Raw genomic sequence first — 18,248 nt, forward strand, 5'->3', positions numbered from 1 at the left:
CTGCCCTCCCTCCTTGTCCTCTTTCTCACCCTCCCCTCCTCCAACCTCTCTCCACCCTCCCACCTCCTTCTCTCTCCCTCCCCTTCTCCATCCTCTCTGCCCTCCCTTCTAGTCATCTCTCTCTCTCCCCTCCTCCCTTCTCGTCCTCTCTCTCCCTCCCCTCCTCCCTTCCCTTATCCTCTCCTCTCTCTGCCTTCCCTCCTCGTGTTTTTCTCTCCCCCTCCCCTCCTTCCTCCCTTCTCTCTGCCCTCCCTCCCTCCTCCTTTCTCTCTCCCTCCCCTCCCTCCTCCTTTCTCTCTCCCTCCCCCCTCCTCTCTGCCTTCCCTTCCCTCCTCCTCCCTCCCCTCTGCCTTCCCTTCCCTCCTCCTCCCTCCCTCCTCTCTGCCCTCCCTTCTCTCCTCCTCTCTCTGCCCTCCCCTACCCTCCCCGCCTCGGCCCGCCCCCGGTGATGGCGATGGCGGCGGCAGTGACGCAGAGGGGCGGGCGGACGGTCGGTCTGGCGTCTCGGCGGGGTCCGGGGCGGGGCGTCTCTCCCGCTCTCCGTCTCTCCCGCGCGGGGATTTGAAGGGCCGAAGGCGTCGGGCCCCGCGCCGCCATGAGCCTGTGGGTGGACAAGTACCGGCCCGGCTCCCTGGCCCGCCTGGACTACCACAAGGAGCAGGCCAACCAGCTGCGCAACCTGGTGAGCTCGGCTCGGCGGTCGGCCGAGCCTTAACAACCATAATAATAATAATAATAATACTGGCACTTCTTAAGCGCTGACTCTGTGCCCAACGCTGCTCCGAGCGCTGGGGGAGATACCCGGCAGTCGGGTGGGATACAGTCCCTGTCCCACACCGGGCTCACACCCTTCGCCCCCCCCAGTTTACGGATGAGGGGACTGAGGCCCGGAGAATGATGATAATGATGGTAGTTCTTAAGCGCTTATTACGTGCCAAGCACCGTTCTGGGCGCTGGGGTGGATGCAAGCAAATCGAGTGGGGGCACAGTCCCTGTCCCACTCAGGGCCCACGCTCTTCACCCCCACTTTACAGGTGAGGGGACCGAGGCCCGGGGAATAATAATATTCGCTTAGAACTTACTACATGCCGGGCACTGTTCCGAGCGCCGGGGTGGATGCAAGCAAATCGAGTGGGACACACTCCCTGCCACACTCTTCACCCCCGTTTTACAGATGAGGGGACCGAGGCCCAGAAAACGATAATAATAATGTTGTTAAGAGCTTACTACGTGCCAGGCCCCGTTCTAAGCGCTGGGGTGGATGCAGCAAGCAAATCGAGTGGGGGACAGTCCCTGCCCCACTCGGGGCTCACCGTCTTCACCCCCATTTTACAGGTGAGGGGACTGAGGCCCGGAAAATGATAATAATAATGGTAATTATTAAGAGCTTACTCCATGCCAGGCCCCGTTCTAAGCGCTGGGGTGGATGCAGCAAGCGGATCGAGTGAAACACAGTCCCTGTCCCACTCAGGGCTCACGCTCTTCACCTCCATTTTACAGGTGAGGGGACTGAGGCCCAGAGAATGATGATAATAATGGTATTTGTTAAGGGCTGGCTACGTGCCAGGCTCCGTTCTAAGCGCTGGGGGGGGGGGACAGTCTCTGCCCCACTCAGGGCTCACACTCAACCCCCGTTTTACAGGTGAGGGGTCTGAGGCCCGGATAATAATATTTGTTTAGAACTCACTACATGCCAGGCACTGTTCTAAGCGCTGGGGTGGATGCAAGCAAATCGAGGGGCACCCAGTCCCCGTCCCACCCGGTGCTCCTACGCTTTCACCCCCATTTTACAGATGAGGGGACTGAGGCCCGGAGGAGTGAAGTGACTTGGCCGGGGTCACAGAGCAGACAGGTGGCGGAGGCGGGGGAAGAACCCGTGACCTTCGGTGCTCCCGGGCTCTAACCACTGAGGCCCTCTGCTTTCATCTCCCACCCGGCGGGCCCTCCTCCTCCTCCTCCTCCTCCTCCTCCCCATTACCGTGCAGGCCGGTCCTTTCCTCGATGTCCCCCTCGTCCTTCGGGCCGGTGGCTCCCCCGGGCTGGTCCCCAGCGTTTAGTGCAGGACCCCGCCGTCGCCCCCTACTTAGTCGTGAGCTGGTGGGTGTGCCCCTCCACCTCGGCCCGGCCCCCGGCTTGCTCCCGCCCTTTAGTTTCTTCTCATTCTTCCATCCCTTTGCTCCCACCTCCCGTTAGGAAGGGAGGGATTTTCCTCGGACGGTTTTCCTTTACCTCCCTTCTTCCCTAAGGCAGGGAAAACCCGGGGCCGCCTCGACGGGGCCCCGGCGCATGCGCACAACCGGTCCTTCCGACGGCGCGTCCCCCCCCCCCCCCCTTCCTGCATTCATTCGTCCGTTCATTCATTCACTCGTCTTTCTGGAGCGCCTACTGTGTGCCGGGCACTCTACTGAACGCTTGGGAGAGGACGGCGCAGCAATAGACGCACAGAGAAGCGGCGTGGCTCAGTGGGAAGAGCCCGGGCTTGGGAGTCAGAGGTCGTGGGTTCGAATGCCGGCTTGGCAGCTGTGTGGCTGTGGGCAAGTCACTTCGCTTCTCGGTGCCCCAGAAAATGGGGATTAAGACTGTGAGCCTCACGTGGGACGACCTGATTGCCCTGTATCTACCCCGGCGCTCAGAACAGTGCTCCGCACATAGTAAGTGCTTAACAAATACCAACATTATTATCGGCTGTGTGATTTTGGGCGAGTCATTGAACTTCTCGGTGCCTTGGCTACCTCATCTATAAAATGGGGATTAAGACGGTGAGCCTCGTGTGGGTCAACCTGATTACCCTGATCTACCCCGGTGCTTAGAACAGTGCCCCGCACAAAGTAAGCACTTAAATACCAAATTATTATTATTATACTCCCTGCCCAAAATAAGCTTACACTCTGGGGAGGGGCAGGGGAGACAGACATGAACACAAATAAATAGTGCAGCAATAAACAGAAGCAGCGGGGCTCAGTGGAAAGAGCACGGGTTTAGGAGTCGGAGGTCATGGGTTCTAATCCTCGCTCCGCCACTTATCAGCTTTGTGACTTTGGGCAAGGCACTGAATTTCTCGGTACCTCGGCTACCTAATCTGTAAAACGGGGATTAAGACGGTGAGCCTCACGTGGGACAACCTGAGTACCCTGTATCTACCCCAGCGCTTAGAACAGCGCTCTGCACATAGCAAGCGCTTAACAAATACCAACATCATTATTATTATTATTACATCCCCTCTCCACAACAAACCTACAGTCTGGGGAGGGGTGGGGGAGACAGACATGAATACAAATAAAGAGTGCAGCAATAAACAGACATATTCCCTGCCCACAACCAGCTCACAGCCAGCGGAGGAGCCGGGGACATGAATACAAATAAATAAAATGGCAGATATGTTCTTAAGTGGTGTGGGGCTGGGAGGGGGGAAGAGCAAAGGGGGTAAGTTAGGATGACACAGGAGAGAGTGGGAGGTGAGGAAAATTGGGACTTAGTCTGGGAAGGCCTCTTGGAGGAGATTGGCTTTCAGTAAGACTTTGAAGGGGGGGAGAGTCATTGTGGGTTTAGAGGAGGGAAGGTTTTCCAGGCCAGAGGCGGGACGCGGGCCAGCAGTCGGCGGCAAGACAGGCGACGAGGAGGTACAGTGAGAAGGTTGGCACCAGAGGAGCAAAGCGTGTGGGATGGGTTGTAGACGTAGAGAAGCGAGATGAGGTAGCAGGCGACCAGGTGGTGGAGTGCTTTAAAGCCAATGGCGAGGAGTTTTTGTTTGATACAGAGGTGGATGAGCAACCACGCGAGTGTTTTGAGGAGGGAGGCGACATCTCCTGAACGTTTTCAGGCACTGTGATGTGCCAGACACTGTGTTAAGTGCGGGGGTAGATGCAAGACAATCAGTTTGGGCACAGTCCCTGTGCCACTGGGGGGTTACAGTCCAAGAGGGAAAGATCATAGGCATTTGATCCCCATTTTACAGATAAGGAAACTGAGGCCCAGAGAGTTTCATTCATTTGTCCAAGGTCACATAGGTAAGCGGCAGAGCTGGGAATAGAACCCTGGTCTCCAGGCTCACTGGCCTGGGCTCTCTCCACTGAATCATGCTGGTTCCCTACCTTCTGTGCTGAGTGGGCTAGTTGTGGAGAGTTGACTGGTCTCAACCTTGATCTGCCACTCACGGAGGGTACGTTTGTTGGGCTGAAAAACATAAGATATAAACATTTTGTGCATGGGATGGTTTTTGGAAAAAAAATATATTTGCATTTTCAGTGTGCTAAAGATGCTAATATGCACAATATTAGTGTTCTAGTGGGAGAACAAGGCTCACCGACTATATGCATCTCAAATGCCGTCCAGCCGTTTCCGATTCACGGTGACTTTATGGACATAATTATGGATATGGTGTCTCCAGAAACACTTATCAGAGGGAAAATGTCGACATCATTGTCTCTGTGCTCTTTCCAGGTACAATGTGGGGACTTCCCTCATCTTCTAGTGTATGGACCATCGGGAGCTGGGAAAAAGACACGAATAATGTGTCTTCTGCGGGAGCTGTATGGTACCGGAGTGGAGAAATTGAGGATTGAGCATCAAGCCATCACAGTAAGCGCACCTTCTGAAATTTGTATCGTCGTGGAGGGGCTTAAAAGACATAATAACTGTGGTATGTTTTCAGAGGTCACTATATGCCAAGCACTGTATCAAGCACTGGGCTAGATACAAGATAATCAGGTCCCCACATGGGGCACACAGTCTAAGCAGGAGAGAGAACGGGCACTGAATCCCCATTCTGCGGATGAGGGAATCGAGGCCCGAGAAGTTAAGTGACCTGTGTAAGGTCACACAGCAGGTTAGTGGCAGAGGTGGAATTAGAATTCCCAGACCTGTGCTCTTTCCAGTAGGCCAGGCCTCATTATGACACAAGATCACCTCTCCATATCTAGTGAGGTGGGAAGGGGCACGAGGGCTGAGACATCCCAGTGAATCTGGTTCAGAACTGCTGCTGCTAGTCTGGTCTCTTGACTCCAAATCCAGAGTTTTGTTTAGTAGCGTGTCTTTGCTGATCCATGAAGTTTTGTTTTTGTCCGTCTGATCAGACTGTAAGCCCGTCATTGGGCAGGGATTGTCTCTATCTGTTGCCGAACTGTATATTCCAAGTGCTTAGTACAGTGCTCTACACATAGTAAGTGCTCAATAAATACTATTGAATGAAGTCGTATATCATCATTCTGCTGTAAGCATAAAGCACATGTCTAAATGTACTGGTCTTCACACAAACATTAAATGAACAGGATTTCAGTATAGCCCCACAGCAGTTATGTTTATGTCTATAAATGGTAGAGTATAAATTATATGTATTGATGTCCATCTCTCCCTCTAGAATGTAAGCCTGTTGACAGGGAATGTATCTATCAACTCTGTTGCATTGTCCTCTCCCAAGTGCTTAGTACAGTAGTCTGGACACAGTAAGTGCTCAATAAATACCATTGATATAGATTTTTTTTTTTTACCAATTTTCCTATTCTCACTTCCTGGAAAGAGCACAAATTAATAAACGTTTGTACACAATGGAATTCTGTTGATTCAGTATTCTGTTGGATTCCTGGGGACCCCAGATTTTTCCTTTGAATTCTACTGGTCCAGAAAGCTAAGCAACTGTAATTTGTTGCTTTTCCTGGCTCTGCTGTCGGCTCAGGATGTGTCCTTCCCCAGGAAACCTGCCTCTCTGCCTTCCCGTGGGTCCTGCTTTTATGTAAATGTACATTGAACCAACCCTGAGGCTTCCTGTCCCTGGAAGGAACTAGGGGAGTCTCTGCAGCTTAAGCAAGTGCTTAATTAAACATAAAGCAGACTGCCGAGCCTTCTCACTGAAAGAGGAAACCTTCGTGCTTTTTAGCTGTGAAGGGGGCTTGAGGGGTGCCTCATAGAATATGAATGTGGTAAAATGCCAATCCTGGCATCATGCAGCACATTTTTATGGGCACCTTGCTGTGCACCTTAACAGGTGTGTGTGTGTGTACACACACAAGTTTTAGCCAACCCCAAGAGTTGAGTCAAATCTCAAGGACAGCAAAAAAGTGGAAGAGGCAAATTCTAGTAACCAGTCTTCAGTCAAGGTTCAGTGCAGCAAGAACAACAACCAGAGCTACAGTGAGTAAAATTCTCCAAATAAAAAAAATTCAGGCCTCTAAAGGAAAATGAGAATATTCCTGTCAAATGATTATTTTGGGCATTCGTTGAATGACCTGTGTAACCTAAAAACATGAGCTATGCCAATACTGGGTCAGACTAAGGGCCCGTCCAGGCCGACATCTTGTGTCTGACAGGGCCTACGGGTTGCTTGGAAGGCCAGGGAGTTGACTTGGTTCCCTGACCTCCAGTCTAATTGGTCAGGGATGCACCGTGTAATATCCCTAAAGCATTTTGGTCAACATTTCTCTAGATGTCTTTATAACTCTATAGATATGGTTCTGAGGACAGATATTAAATTCAGTTCTTTGGATTAGCAGAGCAACGAAACCAGATTCTAGAAGGTACTCTTGAGAGTTCTCATTTTCTACCTACTTTTTTGTTGAGCAACTGGCCTATCATATTTCCTGTCAATACTTCAAGATGTTAATGCCCGAAGAAATCAATTTTTATAAGAGAGAACAGAAAGACTCGATTAGTGAGAGAGTGTATCAGAAAATCTGTTTTTTTTTTTTTAATGCCAGGAGATTTCCACTAGGCTTGCCATGGAGGATTTTTTTTGCTTCTATCTCAAAATTGGCTTTGACTATTCAGTGCATCATCAATAAAAATTGAGCATGTTTCCTTTTTACACAGACTCCTTCTAAGAAGAAAATTGAAATCAGCACCATTGCAAGTAATTACCATCTTGAAGTTAACCCAAGGTAAATTGTTAATCAAGAGAAATAACTTTTTTTACGGAGGATGTTTTCCATTTGATGACTCGGGTTGCAAATCAGTCCTGATTTCCTCCCCGCTCTTCATTTCTCCTTAGAAGGAGAGTAGATGGTTTTTGTCCCAAGCAGGTGGGGGTCTCCAGGTACTTAAAATTGAATGAAAATGGTCATTGGCATTATTTAATGTTGGGGGCTCTGGTGACGACTCTGCACAATCAACATAAAGCTGTGTCCCTGTCAAGTGGTTTTGTAATCTGGGGATTTTCAGAACACTGACCTGGAAAATCTCCCTCGGTAATTCTGTCTTCAACAACTGCTTTAACGGTGTATTATGAGTCGGGCCCATCCTCACGCCTTATTTTTCTCCAATTGCTCCCGAACGAAGTGATGCAGGCAACAACGACCGTGTGGTAATCCAGGAGCTGTTAAAAACAGTGGCACAGTCGCAGCAGCTCGAGACGAGCACCCAACGGGATTTTAAAGGTAACTTGAAACAGGATCTTAAACAGCGTTTTCAAAGAGAAGCAGAATGCCGTAGCCCAAAAGAGATAAAGATGGGGACCATTATAACAGGCTGAGTTTTGGGTGAGGAGGAGGCGATTTCTTGAACTGCATAGGACTCCTTCATTCAGTTGTAGTTACTGAGCGCTTCCTGTGTGCAGAGCACTGTACTAAGCGCTTGGAAAGTACAATTCAGCAACAAATAGAGACAGTGCCTACCCAACAACAGGCTGACTGTGTGCTAAGATTTCATCGACGAGTTAAGGGAAAGAGTGGTAGCTCAATGGTGAGAAGCACGATTACTGCACTTGTAATCTCAAAACATTTTTGTACCTTGGAGTTTGTGGGAATGATCTTTTAAGCCGTGTTTGCTTTCGTGAGTTGGCAGTGTTGACCCCTGGAACTAGACTGAGGTGGTCTTGCATGGTCCAGTGCCTTCTTTGCTGTCCGTGTCCCTCTCTTCTTCTCTGGGATAATGCCACGGTGTGTCAGCGCTGAGCCTGTGGGGACCATACCCATCCTCGGGTGCCCCAGGAGGTATTTAGTGAAACACACTTATTTATCAGTGCTGCTTGGGGCCTTATAAATTAATGAAGTCCTTCTGGTGTGAGGAAGCAGAGGTAGCTGTGAAAACCCTTATGGAGTTAACACCTTACCCTGATGAATGATGACGGAGTACCTCCACCCGTCCCCGGAAATGACGGACGGGCCTCGGTCCAGTCACAGAGACCTTGGGACCGAGAACCTGAGAGGAGCGAGCTAGTAGTTGGCCTGGCACCGCTGGCACTCTCTCACCCCTGTCCGACGGGCTCCCGGAAACAAGCGGGCAGACTGAGGAGCAGCACATCGTGAAGAGCGGGCAAGAGTTTTCCACCCGAAATCCATTCGAGTGACGGCGTCGTCGCTCCGATGCTATGCCGCGGTGTCAGAGACCTGCAGGCGGGTGCCACGTTAGTCTCCTCGTTAGTCGCTGTGCTGGTGGTAGCCACCCACGTTAAGTCAGTTGTTTAACGATTCCTGCTGAACGGGCCCAGGCCCACTGCCAATTCTGCCCAATTGCTATGGCAGCCCTAGGAGCTCTCACTTATGCACTGGATTTCCAAATTATAAAGGAAACCCGAGAATGCAGTTCCTGACTCTATTCCACCTTTTTCTATTTAAGACATTTCCTTGTTCTGTAATGAACACTTCGTACCCCCGACCTCTTGGTGTTGAGAAAAAACACTCACGTCGAGGCTCGCTTTGAATTTTCATTCTCCGGTAGTAAGTGCAGTTTTATTTCTGTTTCCTTCAGTGGTCTTGTTGACCGAAGTCGACAAACTCACCAAAGACGCCCAGCATGCCTTGCGCAGAACCATGGAGAAGTACATGGCGACCTGCCGGTTGATCCTGTGTTGCAATTCTACATCTAAAGTAATCCCGCCGATTCGAAGCAGGTGCCTGGCTGTCCGTGTGCCGGCTCCCAGCGTCGAAGACGTAAGTTGTCCTTTAAGAGAAAAAGTCCATTAGGCAAGGTTTAACAACGAGGGTGTGGGCCCAAGTGCGTAGACGTCAAGGGTGTGCTGAAATGGCAGTAAAGGAGAAAATAGGGTGGAGTAGATGAGAGTATTCAGGGACGGTCCCCTGAAGGAGATGTGGTTTCTGGAAGGCAGAGGGCGTGAGGGGAGAGAGATGAGAACGAGCCACTGTGAGTAGGTTGTCTTGGAAGGTGTAAAGCATGCGGGTTGGAGTGGAGCGCGAGAGGAGGAAGAATAAATAGTGGGGAAGGACCTGAGTGCTTTAAAACCAGTGGTCCTGAGTTCCTGGTTGATGTGGAGAGGAATGGGCGACTGTTAGTGGGGGTTTTGAGGCACTATCGATAACACTGAGGCAGAAAATGTGACTTGGGCTGAGAGGAACTTCTCTTTATCTGTCTTTTTCTCCTTTTCAAAAAAAAAAAAAGGAAAGAGCAGTAAAACCAGCATCCAAAAAGACAAGGTGTTTGGTTGGCTTGGGTCGGAACAGGAACCGTTTTCCTTGTAGATCTGCCACGTGTTATCTACCGTGTGCAAGAAAGAGGGTCTGAGCCTCCCTCCGGCCCTGGCTCGCCGGCTCGCAGAAAAGGCCAACAGGAACCTGCGGAAGGCGCTGCTCATGTGCGAGGCCTGCAAGGTGCAACAGTACGTGCCCGCCGTCGGAAAATGGGCAGGGGCAGGGGGCGGAATTGGCAGTCTACAGTCCCGTCAAGTGCCAACGGACGAGGGGATGTTCTTTGCCACGCAGGTACCCTTTCACGGCCGACCAAGAGATCCCCGAGACTGACTGGGAGGTGTATCTCCGCGAGACCGCTAATGCCATTGTCAGTCAGCAGACCCCTCAGAGGTGAGCCCACCGCGCTGCTCCAAATCATTCAGAAGAGAAATACGAAACCACACACTTTGGTTTGTAAAATCCGACGGCGATGTTCGGAGTCGTTTGGGACTGGAATAAAAAAAACCTAACCACACCCTAGATTTAACACCTCCAAAGGAGAGAGTTGGATTCAATTTCAGAAATCACTTCCCTTTGGATTATTGAACAGATGTCATAGTAGGGCATGAAATTGTAAGGTTTTATCTCATTTTAGCCTGACTCATACCATCCAAATCTAATTTTGGTTTTTAAATCTTGGAGTTAAGCCTAAGAGAACTCTGAAAAAAAATTAAATTTTAATTTTGGCAGCGACAGCGTTCAGAAACCCTCAAGTCCATTTACAGCTCCATCCTGAATCTGCCATGCCTGACTTTGATTCGCCTTCTTTGGATAATGAATGTCATTTTGGAATGTGATCTGTGAAAGTTTTGATCTTTTAAATATAATCATTTTTTTCCTTTCCCCTGGGGAACGTCTCTTCTCCCCACTTGGTTCTGAAAGGACTGAACAGACCTATTTCTATTTAGTTGGCCTTATTTCGTGACCGCCATGGAAGTCGTTGCCGTTGCCTTTTTAATTTTCCTCCATCGGTCTGGATAGCTATCGCATCTGCTTTTGCAGTGCGGGAGGGCTGCCGTTGCTTGCTGCAGCTGTCGACTGTGGGCGTAACTTCCAGTGTGCTCTAAAAAAAATCCCCTTCAGCAATATAGAGCAGTGGGGTCGGCCTGCAACGCCAGCTGCCCTCGTCTAGTGCTGAGCGCTGGCAAAACCCGGGTCCATTTCTCTCATATCGTGCCAGCAGGAGTGTGACAAATTGCTGGCCGCGATTTTTTTTGAGCCCTTAGGCTTGGCGACTGAAGAAAACTAAGGATGCCAACATGGTTCTGGTTCAGCATTCAGCAGGTAGCTAAATGTGTTTATTGGAGGGTGGTGTTTTTTGGTAGAAAAATGGCACTGAGCCCAGCTCTGCCTAGCGCAGGCCAAATGCTAAGCGCTCCGCTGATGTCAACGGGGACTGCGTTATGCCGATGAGGTCGCTATTTTTGGAGTCACTTCTCACCTCTGAGCCCCAGTGAGGAACCGTCTGGTCGGCACACCTCTCTGACTGGTGGATCATTTCAGGGTTTTCCATCCCGTCAGCCCAGTTTTCCACCCTGCTGCTGTCCCGGAGGCCGGTGGTGGAGGTGGCATGAAGCAGCGTGGCTCAGTGGAAAGAGCACGGGTTTAGGAGTCAGAGTTCACGGGTTCTAATCCCAGCTCTGCCACTTGTCAGCTATATGATTTGGGGGAACCTGGGGGTTGAAAAAAATCTAAGTGCCTTCTGGACAGGTAAATCCTTCTTTGAGCATATTGTCACCTGATTGCTATATCTTGTGGTATGGGTTTTAATTCTAACGAATACTCCCACTCTGGGATTACAAGGCATTAGGAGAACAAAATGAGCAAAACCGCTCTTAAGGCCTCTCCTGACAGATGACAGGGACTAGAGGAAAGGAATGGTGTCCGTGGAGATTCAGTAAGGGAGAAACTCATCGGCGGTCTTGTGGCAGTTTCTTGGAAAGTAGGCAGTGTGACCAAAAAATGAAAAGTTCAAGCCATTTAATTTGAATTCTTTCATGGCAGCTTTTCTGGTTGGATGAAACCACAGAAAACAGGCCTGCCTGGCCCCTTAAAGGGTTCTAGGATGAATGGGTAGGGTATAAAGCCAGGCCCTGATAGTGCTGCCTCCACTCCTGAGCATATCTGAAGGAAATGTGGGGGGTGAGCGGACAGGGCGGGTGCCACGATCCCGTCATCGCCACGGCTACTAACTTTCAGCCGTCCCTCCTGAACGAATCCCTCGGCCTGCGGCCTGGAGTCCCTCTCCGTTGTCCCATTCCTTGTGCTGGGTCATGATCGGGTTGATCACTCCCTTGGTGAATACTGGGGTGACAGCCTTGGAGGTGATGTGGGTGGATCTGGAAGGCGCTGGGGTGGGGGTATGATGGATCTGATGACTCAAGTCCTTGAAGGCGGTGAGCGTGTCTTCTAGTTTGAGTACTCTCCCGGGAATGGGTGGGGGAGGGCCTGGTGTTAGCACTCAGTAAATGCCACTGATTGGTATCTGTTGACGGGTGCTGGGGGTTACTGATGCCTTTTCTAACCCATTTGTCAAGTCCTTCAGTGAAACTGACTCCACACTGCAAACCAAGTTGAATGACGCCTTGCTTTATTTGGTGGTGTAATAACCGAACTCAGCTCTGCAAAAGCTTCCCATTAAACTTTGGGTTTTCTTCAGTGTGCCTCAAATGTAATAAAAGGTTAAAAATACAATTCACTGATTTATCTGATCTTAGCACATAGAGCTGCATTTTGTATTTAGTAGATTTTTTTTGATGATGATTTAGGGGGGAGGTGGTCGTGCGTTTTTGTGACCTCTGTTTTTAACAGGCTTCTTGAAGTTCGCGGACGACTTTATGAACTCCTAACTCACTGCATTCCTCCTGAGATAATAATGAAGGTAATTTGATTTCACAGCTGTAGCTGTTCATAGCCCAAAGAATGAGGCTTGAGGGTAAAGAAAGGGTTTCTTTCACATAGTTTTCCCTCTTCAGTTCAACAGTAAATGAGACGACTGAAGATTTCATGTAGGTAATGGGAATATAAAGCAGACAGTAAAATCACTGCTTGGAAGGGTTGAGTCTGTTTTGCACAAATTTATGTCATGAGCTATTCCTTTGCACGTATTTAATTAGAACAAGATTGGAATGTTTAAAGGAAAAAAGATTCCTTATGATTTAATGTTGGTTTTAAAAAATGCTTTAATATCCTTTATTTACCAACAAAATCATAAAAGTAAACTTTTTTCCCATTGGAATGATCTAACTGTTGGAAACTAGGGGAAGAAAAAGGGAACTTGTACCCTTTGGATGAATTGCAACTTATTTAAAACAGTTCTTTGGTGGGAAATGGAAGAAATGGAAGGTAGGAAAATACTTTTTTAGGTGATTAGACGCGAGAGTAGTGCTGTTACGCACCAAGAGGCAATGTGGTATCTCTGGTCCCATTTGAATCGAGCAGTTTGTATTCATGGGAGCTGACCTTTTGCCCTATAGTTCTGTACCCAGAAGAAGTGGGGCAGGCACACTGATGACAAAGGTTGTGTGTTTGTGGGGAAAACCGAGCCAAGCTCTGACGAGTACTGTCCAATTCATACTTGTGTCTTTCTGCTAGGGACTTCTCTCAGAACTTTTAAACAACTGTGACGGACAACTGAAAGGCGAGGTGACCCAGATGGCAGCCTACTATGAACATCGCCTACAACTGGGCAGCAAAGCCATCTACCACCTAGAAGCATTTGTGGCTAAATTCATGGCGCTGTATAAGAAGTTTATGGAGGATGGGCTGGAAGCCATGATGTTCTAATTTTTCTTGCTGGGGACACTTATGATCCTTTTATACCGAGAGCCATAGGTCAAATAAATTCCTGCTTCCTTAAACACGCCCTGGTCAATTGTGTCGGATGATGATGTTTATGTGGCGGGTTTGTCATCAGCTTCATCGATTTCTCAGTGGGGTGGCTTAATGATAGGGTGAGCTGACTGAGGGGTTGAGTCCTGGGTCGGGGCCTCGTCTGCTTTAATAACCTGGGCTGGAGCGCTGCTGTGTCTTCCATTTACCTCAGTCTGCCCTCCTCCTAGGAGGCCCACTGAGTTGTCCTTGGTATTGGAAGATCAATCAGCCAACTGTATTTATTGAGTACTTGATGTGGGCAGAGCTTGGGAGAGTACAATATAACAGAACTGATAGACCCGTTCCCTGATTGGTGAAATTCACTCATGAGTGCGTGTGACTGAAAATAATAATGATGATGGTATTAAGGAGGAGCGTGGCTCAGTGGAAAGAGCCTGGGCTTCGGAGTCAGAGGTCATGGGTTCGACTCTCGGCTCTGCCACTTGTCAGCTGTGTGACTGTGGGCAAGTCACTTAACTTCTCTGTGCCTCAGTTACCTCATCTGTAAAATGGGGATTTACTGTGAGCCTCACGTGGGTCGACCTGATTACCCTGTATCTCCCCCAGTGCTTAAAACAGTGCTCTGCACATAGTAAGCGCTTAACAAATACCAATATTATTATTATTATTAAGCGCTTACTATGTGTCAAACAGAGTTCTAAGCACTGGGGTGGATCCAAGATTATCAGGTTGGACACAGTCCCTGTCCCACACGGGGCTCACAGTCTTAATCCCCATTTTATAGATGAGGGAACTGAGGCATAGTGAAGTGGCTTGCCCAAAGTCACACAGCAGACAGGTGGCAGAACAGACACCCATGGTTCCAGCCACGTTGGGCACACAAAAAGACTACCTAGAAGGGGCAGAGGTAGAACACCTCTGATGGCAATCGGGGGCTTTTCTACCTTCTTCAGAAGCTCATCCCCCGAAATCTCACCCGTGCCCACCTTCTCCACCCAGGGAATATCGTTCAGCAGGGCCGGGGAAGTGGCCAAGCACGGCCTCTGCTGCAGCCCTCGCTGGGATCTCTGGGGTTGTGGGCCTCCACGGTCCTGTGCTCCTGGCTTTGTTCCAGATTCTGGGAAGCTGGTGGGAATGCAGGTTAGCGACAGGGGCGGTGTAGACTGTGAGCCTGTCCTCTATGCTGTCATCTGAGGGCAAGCAATATGTCTGCCAACTCCGTTCTAGTGTACTCTCTCAAGTGTCTCAAGTGTCTCAAGTCCCCTTGACGCTGTTTAGCGCCATTGTTCTTGTCTGTCCGTCTCCCCCGATTAGACTGTAAGCCCGTCAAACGGCAGGGACTGTCTCTATCTGTTGCCGACTTGTTCATCCCAAGCGCTTAGTACAGTGCTCTGCACATAGTAAGCGCTCAATAAATACTATTGAATGAATGAAGTGTTTAGTACAGGGGCTCTACAGATAGTAAGCGCTCAATATATACCACTGATTGTTGTAGCCACTGCTTCAGTTCCCCCAACTCCTCCTCTTCCTGGGCTTCCGAGACCTTAGTGCGTCACCAGTGGCTCAGCCACTCCCTGTGCAATATAGGAGTGAGAAGCAGTGTGGCCTAGTGGATACAGCACAGGTCTGGGATTCAGGAGGACCTCAATTCTAATCCCGGCTCTGCCACTTGTCTGCTATGTGACCTTGGGCAAGTCACTTTGCTTCTCTGTGCCTCAGTTCCCTCATCTGTAAGGGGGATTAAGATTGTGAGCTCCACTGTATCAAACTTGATTAGCTTGAATCTACCCTAGCACTTAGTACAGTGCCTGGCACATATTAACTGCTTACCAAATACCACAATTATTCTTATTATTACACCCCTGCCCCAAGTCATTACCCATCACCTGTTTACTGCAAGGTAGCCTCGTTCACTCTAGCTTCCGAATAGGACTTCTCCCTCTCGATGGTTTCCGACACTACCGAGCACTGCTTTTCACACAAATCTGGAAGAGAACAGCAGGAATAAAAGAACCTTGGTCATCGAGATTGGTGTTAACTTGATTATTAATAAAGGAAACATGAAATATTCACCCTGCAGTGGTGGATATTTTAAAGTAACTGAAGTTTGAAAGCTCAGGAGAATAAATATATCTGATGCTTATGGTTTACTTAACTCAATACTATAATCCTGAAATTGAATTGCACAGTGTGAACAATGCAGATTGCTCTTCGCAGTCTTCCATAAAATGAAATCCAATATGATACCTTGATTTTTTTCCCCTTTGCCTTTCTTACAAAGCACTTCACAGGAAAACACAATTGTCGCGGTTCTACAAAATGGTGTCCTCGGCTAGCCGCCCGAGAGAGACTTTAGAGATGAGTCAGGATAATTTAAATTCTCTCATTACTAAATGATAACCGTCTACAATGCTAAATATATTCCTTTCCTTGAAAAAAAAAAAAAACTCTTGGCAGCCGTTTCTTCAGTACCTATCTCCTAAGTGCTGTATAATCTTTTTATGGGCTTCAAATTGATGAATTCTTACTTCACCCAGCTGGAGTTGCTTCTCTAGCTGTTTGTCCTTGGAGCTTTCCTAGCCATTCTTCACTGCAGCAAATTCGGGGAAAGTTTGGCTTGGGTGTATTAAGGCCGGTAATAAACTGTTTTTCCCTGCTCTCTTCGCTGAAAAGTGCTTCCAATAAACTTCAGAGTGTGTCTACATTATTGCCTTTCGGTGAGGTAAATTATACACTGGATTCACAGCTGCCATCCTAAGAAATGACTTTCTCTTTTAATGGGGCAGGAGGAAGGAACTTACGGTTGAAATACAGGCAGTTGTGTCTGATTCAGTGACCTCCCGTTTCTACTCAGTCCCGGAAATCCCCTTTCCGAGCCATAACGGGAGGTCACCGTCATCCGGGTCTCGTTGCAGGTGCCCACTTCACGGGGGCAATGGTTCCCACGGCTTTTGGAGCTGGGCTCCCAGATTTGCTCATCCCAAGTCTGGCAAAACCTAGAGTTTCCTGTCAAGGCTGATGAAACCCAAAATGGCGGTGGCTTTGTGACCTGTTAAGTCCTTGAAACCTGCCCCCTCTCCACCCCTGCTCTCAAAATGAAAGTTTGGCCCACCTGGCTTCAGGGTGTCAAACTCAGCAAGAGGTCTGGGTGTTTTGCCTTCCCCTGGGGTGTTAGGTGCATGTTCTTTAATATCCTTAATTTTCAACCATTTTGAGAAGTGGGGGTCTGTCTACCTTATTTAATCAATTCCTAATTCATAGTAGTAAGACTGTTTAGCACTTAATGATACAGAGCACTGTACTAGGCGCTGGGAAAGAGTATACCGGTAGATATTGGAGATGAGCCCCTTGAGTCAGTATTACTAAGTGTCTATGGGTGTGCAGGGTACTAGGCTAGGTGACTGACAACATACAATAAAAGGAAGCTCTTGCCTACCACCAAGGGCCAACAGTCCTCAAAAGTGTATGCTCCTGGTGCTCAGGGAACATGTCTACCATCTCAGTTGTACTCTCCCAATCATTCAGTTGGGAGAGAAGCAGCGGGGCCTAGTGGATAGAGGATGGGCCAGGGACTCGGGAGGACCTGGTGCCCCTTCCTACCTCTCCTCCCTTCTCCCTTCTACCACCCACCCCGCACGCTCCGCTCCTCTGCCGCTCACCTCCTCACCGTCCCTCGGTCTCGCTTATCCCGCCGTCGACCCCTGGGCCACATCCTCCCGTGGTCCCGGAACGCCCTCCCTCCTCACCTCCGCCAAACTGATTCTCTTCCCCTCTTCAAAACCCTACTTAAAACTCACCTCCTCCAAGAGGTCTTCCCAGACTGAGCTCCTCTTCTCCCTTTACTCCCTCTGCCACCCCCCCTTTACCTCTCCTCAGCTAAACCCTCTTTTTCCCCTTTTCCCTCTGCTCCTCCACCTCTCCCTTCCCATCCCCACAGCACTGTACTCGTCCGCTCAACTGTATATATTTCCATTACCCTATTTATTTTGTTAATGAATTGTACATCGCCTCGATTCTATTTAGTTGCCATTGTTTTTACGAGATGTTCTTCCCCTTGACTCTATTTATTGCCATCGTTCTTGTCTGTCCGTCTCCCCCGATTAGACGGTAAGCCCGTCAAACGGCAGGGACTGTCTCTATCTGTTGCCGACTTGTTCATCCCAAGCGCTTAGTACAATGCTCTGCACATAGTAAGCGCTCAATAAATACTATTGAATTGAATTGAATTGAATTCTAATCCCGGCCCTGCCACTTGTCCGCTGTGTGACCTTGGGCGTGTTATTTCACTTCTCTGGGCCTCGGTTCCCTCATCTGTAAAATGGGGAGGAAGGCTGCGAGCACCACGTGGGACAGGGACTGCGTTCAATCTGATTACCTTGTATCTACCCCAGCGGTTAGTACAGAGCCTGGCACATAAGCGCTTAACAAATACCCAATTTTTAATTATTATCAACAATGGTATCGAGTGCTTACTATCTGCAGAGCACTGCGCTAGGTGGTTGGGAGAGTACGATACAACAGAGTTAGCAGACACATTTCCGTGCCCATAGCCTGAGAATTACTTATTTGAAAACCACAACACGATCTTCTCAGTAGAAACTCAGATTATCGAAAACACGCCAACTGTGAGTTTTGTTCCAGCAACAAACATGTGGCTAATCAAATGTCTTATTGAATCAGACTATCAGCAGTGCCACGATGTGCGATCAGTCCGACTTCCTTCCACAAGGGTGTAATTATTGCTTACAAGGCAAGTTGAAGAAGGCAGGAGTTCATTATCGCAAAATTTCGCAGCAGAGCTAAAATTTGGAATTATTGCAGTTCATCGGTAAGATGTAATAGATGTAATTTATCTTGTCTGAAAGGACACTATTATGCTTGAACAATTCTTAATGCCTTTGTGCTTAACAATATCTTGCCTATGCTGGCAATCAAATGATCATATTGCACTTCCATCAGGGGCCTGTATAAGGAGGGATAAGGCAGGAAAAACATACGCGACGAGACGGAGGAGCCGATCTG

At 48.9% G+C, this 18,248-nt stretch overlaps 1 protein-coding gene and 1 long non-coding RNA gene across 4 annotated transcripts in view; one reads left to right on the plus strand and one right to left on the minus strand.

Moving 5' to 3' along the window:
- The first annotated feature begins 487 nt into the window (after positions 1 to 487).
- Positions 488 to 13,257, plus strand: RFC3 (replication factor C subunit 3). Its single transcript, XM_001509885.5, has 9 exons — positions 488 to 682; positions 4,441 to 4,578; positions 6,802 to 6,869; positions 7,267 to 7,364; positions 8,677 to 8,858; positions 9,405 to 9,541; positions 9,645 to 9,743; positions 12,204 to 12,273; positions 12,987 to 13,257. The coding sequence occupies exons 1-9, from the start codon at positions 596 to 598 to the stop codon at positions 13,176 to 13,178; spliced, it is 1,071 nt and encodes a 356-aa protein (XP_001509935.1). The 5' UTR covers positions 488 to 595; the 3' UTR covers positions 13,179 to 13,257.
- A 1,812-nt stretch (positions 13,258 to 15,069) lies between these two features.
- LOC114805907 overlaps positions 15,070 to 18,248 on the minus strand; it is a 138,834-nt gene continuing 135,655 nt past the window's right edge. For all 3 annotated transcript variants that reach the window (XR_005661188.1, XR_005661186.1, XR_003754016.2), the window contains exon 6: positions 15,070 to 15,211. This is a non-coding gene — a long non-coding RNA (uncharacterized LOC114805907). The remainder of the gene's footprint in view (positions 15,212 to 18,248) is intronic.

Source organism: Ornithorhynchus anatinus, chromosome 20 (genome assembly GCF_004115215.2).
Source record: "Ornithorhynchus anatinus isolate Pmale09 chromosome 20, mOrnAna1.pri.v4, whole genome shotgun sequence".
Taxonomy (NCBI): domain Eukaryota; kingdom Metazoa; phylum Chordata; class Mammalia; order Monotremata; family Ornithorhynchidae; genus Ornithorhynchus; species Ornithorhynchus anatinus.

Bases quoted from the DNA above. Each gene is read 5' to 3' on its own strand.
- RFC3 (XM_001509885.5), top strand. From the start codon at position 596: ATGAGCCTGTGGGTGGACAAGTACCGGCCCGGCTCCCTGGCCCGCCTG. The intron at 6,870-7,266 runs GTAAATTGTTAA...TCCCGAACGAAG, and splicing joins CATCTTGAAGTTAACCCAAG to TGATGCAGGCAACAACGACC. The intron at 8,859-9,404 runs GTAAGTTGTCCT...TTTTCCTTGTAG, and splicing joins CGGCTCCCAGCGTCGAAGAC to ATCTGCCACGTGTTATCTAC.